The sequence below is a fragment of the Coffea eugenioides genome, chromosome 6 (genome assembly GCF_003713205.1).
Source record: "Coffea eugenioides isolate CCC68of chromosome 6, Ceug_1.0, whole genome shotgun sequence".
Classification (NCBI taxonomy): domain Eukaryota; kingdom Viridiplantae; phylum Streptophyta; class Magnoliopsida; order Gentianales; family Rubiaceae; genus Coffea; species Coffea eugenioides.
The window spans coordinates 47,693,972-47,697,181 of record NC_040040.1 but is presented as its reverse complement, the minus strand read 5'-3'; the positions used below and the strand labels follow the sequence as shown (position 1 = coordinate 47,697,181).

Genomic DNA, 3,210 nt, shown 5'->3' with positions numbered 1-3,210 from the left:
GGGAGGAGTACAATAATAAAGAACAAGTAATGAGACTTAGATTATTAAGACAAAAATTACAATTCATTAAGAACCTCATATAATTTGGGCCCACATATTACAACACCAGCAAGAAATTAGAAATCACAGTCCAATCTATACAAATACAACACTGCATAAGCTCAACTAAAGAGCTCTCTAAAACAGTTTTTTTTATTTTCTTTCTTCTTCTTTAAATAGCTCAATTTATTGAACAATTAAATTGGACTCCCACAGTAATTATTGTTTAATCTTTATGCTTTTGGTTGTTTATATATTAAAACACAGAAAGCAACTTATTGTACGAGGTGTGAATACAGGAGATACTAGCCCTCTTTGATTTTAGGAGTTTATGCTTCATAAATCATGAAAGAAACGATGCCTCTGTAGGATTAAACTGTGCAAAGAGAATGAGTTATTTGCCTCACAATGTGAAAGTGAAGACCATCTAAACAGGTGAAACCAATCAAAGTTCACAAACGCCCCCTTTGCATTATATTCATTTCTTTCAAGTCACTACATAGGCAAAAAGAAGATTGCTATCCATGCATGGTCTGTCGCTTGTACTTGGAAATAATATACTATTGCAGATGAACAATCAGATTTTTACCTCTCTATTGATAAACTAACAGCACTATATATATGATACCTAGATATTTTCCAAAGAATAAGTTCAGATAACAATGATGCATAACATCAGCCCCAAAAAATGTTATTACACAACCATCAGCCCCATAACCATAACCATAAACTACACAACCATAACAAAAAATAGTCAACAATGATGGATAACATCAGCCCCAAAAAATGTTATTACCAGTTATTACCAAAAAACAGTCCACAATGACCACAAGTTACCAAAAACTACACATCAGCCATAACCATAACCATAAACTACACAATCATAACAAAAAACAGTCCACAATGATGCATAACATCAGCCCCAAAAAATGCTATTACCAGCTATTACCAAAAAACAGTCCACAGTGACCACAAGTTACCAAAAACTACAGATCAGCCATAACCATAACCATAAACTACACAACTATAACAAAAAATAGTCCACAATGATGCATAACATCAGCCCCAAAAAAATTGCTATTACCAAAAAACAGTCCACAGTGACCACAAGTTACCCAAAAACAGGTCACATCAGCCCCGAAAAATGCTATTATCAAAAACAGTCCACAATGATGCATAACATCAGCCCCAAAATCAATAAGTTAAAGGATCAGAATAGCAACAGTTCACATTAGTATTGTAATTCAATTATTCGTATGAGAAGGATGCATTACCAGCTATTACTACCAGATGCATTTCCATTGCCTTGGTTCTTGGACTGCAATTCTGCTCGTAAAGCCTTAAGGAGTTCCTACATTTCAAGCTGCTGGTTTTGCATTTCAGCTTGTTGATTCTCAAGCCTTTGCATCAGCTGCTGTTGAGATTGGACTTGAACTTCCAATTCAACTGATCGTTTCTCAGCTTGTTCTGCCCTTTTCTTGAATTCTTCTATCTCTGCAAGTTTTTGTGTAATTAAACTAGCCTTGGAGGGGCCACGACCACGTACATATCCAGTTATACGCCCAGTCACCTCAATACAGATGTCTTCTTCGGTTCGATTTACACCACTAGATTGAGCTTCTAGCTGTAAGTCCTTCATTTTGCTCTACAATCACAGGTTTGCTATTATTGATATATGCATAAGAGACATGAAGCATTGGTATTAAGTTGAAAGTGATATTTTTCTTACCAGTTTTTCAGCTGATGTCTCATCAACCATAGCATTCTTCTTTCGACAAAAATGTGTCATGTCATAAAGTTCAATTGGTCCAACTGTCCTTCCCTCCTTAGCTTCCTATTAGCAAAACAGGTTAAATAACCCAACCACATATCATAAATGAACTACTTTACACGTTTACTGACCCGGTCATCCTTATGACGTAAAAATGATTTTGTTCCAGCTGTATGGGCAGTTTGCTGCTTTGATCTATTCAGCTTATTTCGCTCACTTAAGGCCTACAATTGTCAATTCTATCTCAGATCTAGATAAAAAAGAGACATTGGCAAAGTATATAGCAAATTAACAAGTATGTGCTACACATACCTTGAATTCTGGACTACAATAGTAATCGCAAAGGTAAATCCAATCTGATTCTTCCACATATTCTGGTCGATGTGCAAGAGCTTCCTCCTTAGAGCCACATTTTTTGAATAGCATGTGAAAATTATAACGTCGACTTCTATACTGTGAATTTAATTGCTTAATTAAAGCTGGTTTCACATGCTCTCCTCCATCATAAGTGAAACTATTCTGAATTAAAAATAGAAGGACATATCAAAATCAGAAAAAATTAATGGACTAATTTAAATTGCATCTAGAAAACCAAAAAAATACTATGATAGCAGATTCTTACATTAGTAATTCTTAGCAGTTGATCTCTATCATCTTTAGGAAGCTTGCCCCATTTAGGTGCTTTCCACTTGCCATACTTTCGAATAACGCAGCTAGTTATCCTAAAACATGTGAGAATTCAAATAGTAATTTCTATTTTTTTAATAAAAATTGAAGCATAAGAAGTGATCAATATCAATAGAAAATACTTGAAATTGTTACTATATATGCTATTTATTATCTTGTGATAACTAATGATGACCAAATATTTTTAGTAAAAAAGTTATTTGACCATAAAAGGAAATTCTTAACACATTATTGTTGAAGTTGACACACATAATTAGGATTAGAAGATGAAGAAAAAAGATGTAAAAATAATAAAGAAAAGGAGAAGAAGAAAGAAAGAAAAAAAATGAAAAAAGATTAATATTAGATACTATCCTTATAATGAGGGCATTATTATTATCTTTTTGCTTTACACATAAATTTGGTTTTAGAGAGCAATTTCTAGGTTTTAAGAAAAAGGACCGACTAAAAGAATAAAAAAAAAGCGAAATAACATGGAAGCACGCAAAAGCTAGAACCAACATGAAGTGGTCTAAACTGATTAGGAGCCTTCACACGTTGTTCTAAATGGGTTACTGTACATATTTTTCAGTCAACGTATGACCACAGAAAAAGGATTAACGTGAGGAATTTTGTAAGCGAAACAACAAGGAAGCAATCAAAAGCAAGAGCCGAAAGGGGGAATAAAAAGAAACGAAAAAGAACCCTGAGAGGAGAAGAAGACGAACTAAGCG

The 3,210-nt window shown here is 33.9% G+C and overlaps 1 protein-coding gene across 1 annotated transcript; it reads right to left on the bottom strand.

Moving 5' to 3' along the window:
• Window positions 1–1,390: 1,390 nt before the first annotated feature.
• LOC113774276 lies at window positions 1,391–2,506 on the bottom strand. The gene is made up of 5 exons (XM_027318830.1): window positions 2,480–2,506; window positions 2,123–2,329; window positions 1,942–2,034; window positions 1,769–1,873; window positions 1,391–1,684 (listed from the first exon to the last, which is right to left on the bottom strand). Exons 1-5 carry the CDS (start codon window positions 2,504–2,506, stop codon window positions 1,391–1,393), a joined length of 726 nt encoding a protein of 241 aa, XP_027174631.1.
• Between the last annotated feature and the right edge of the window lie 704 nt (window positions 2,507–3,210).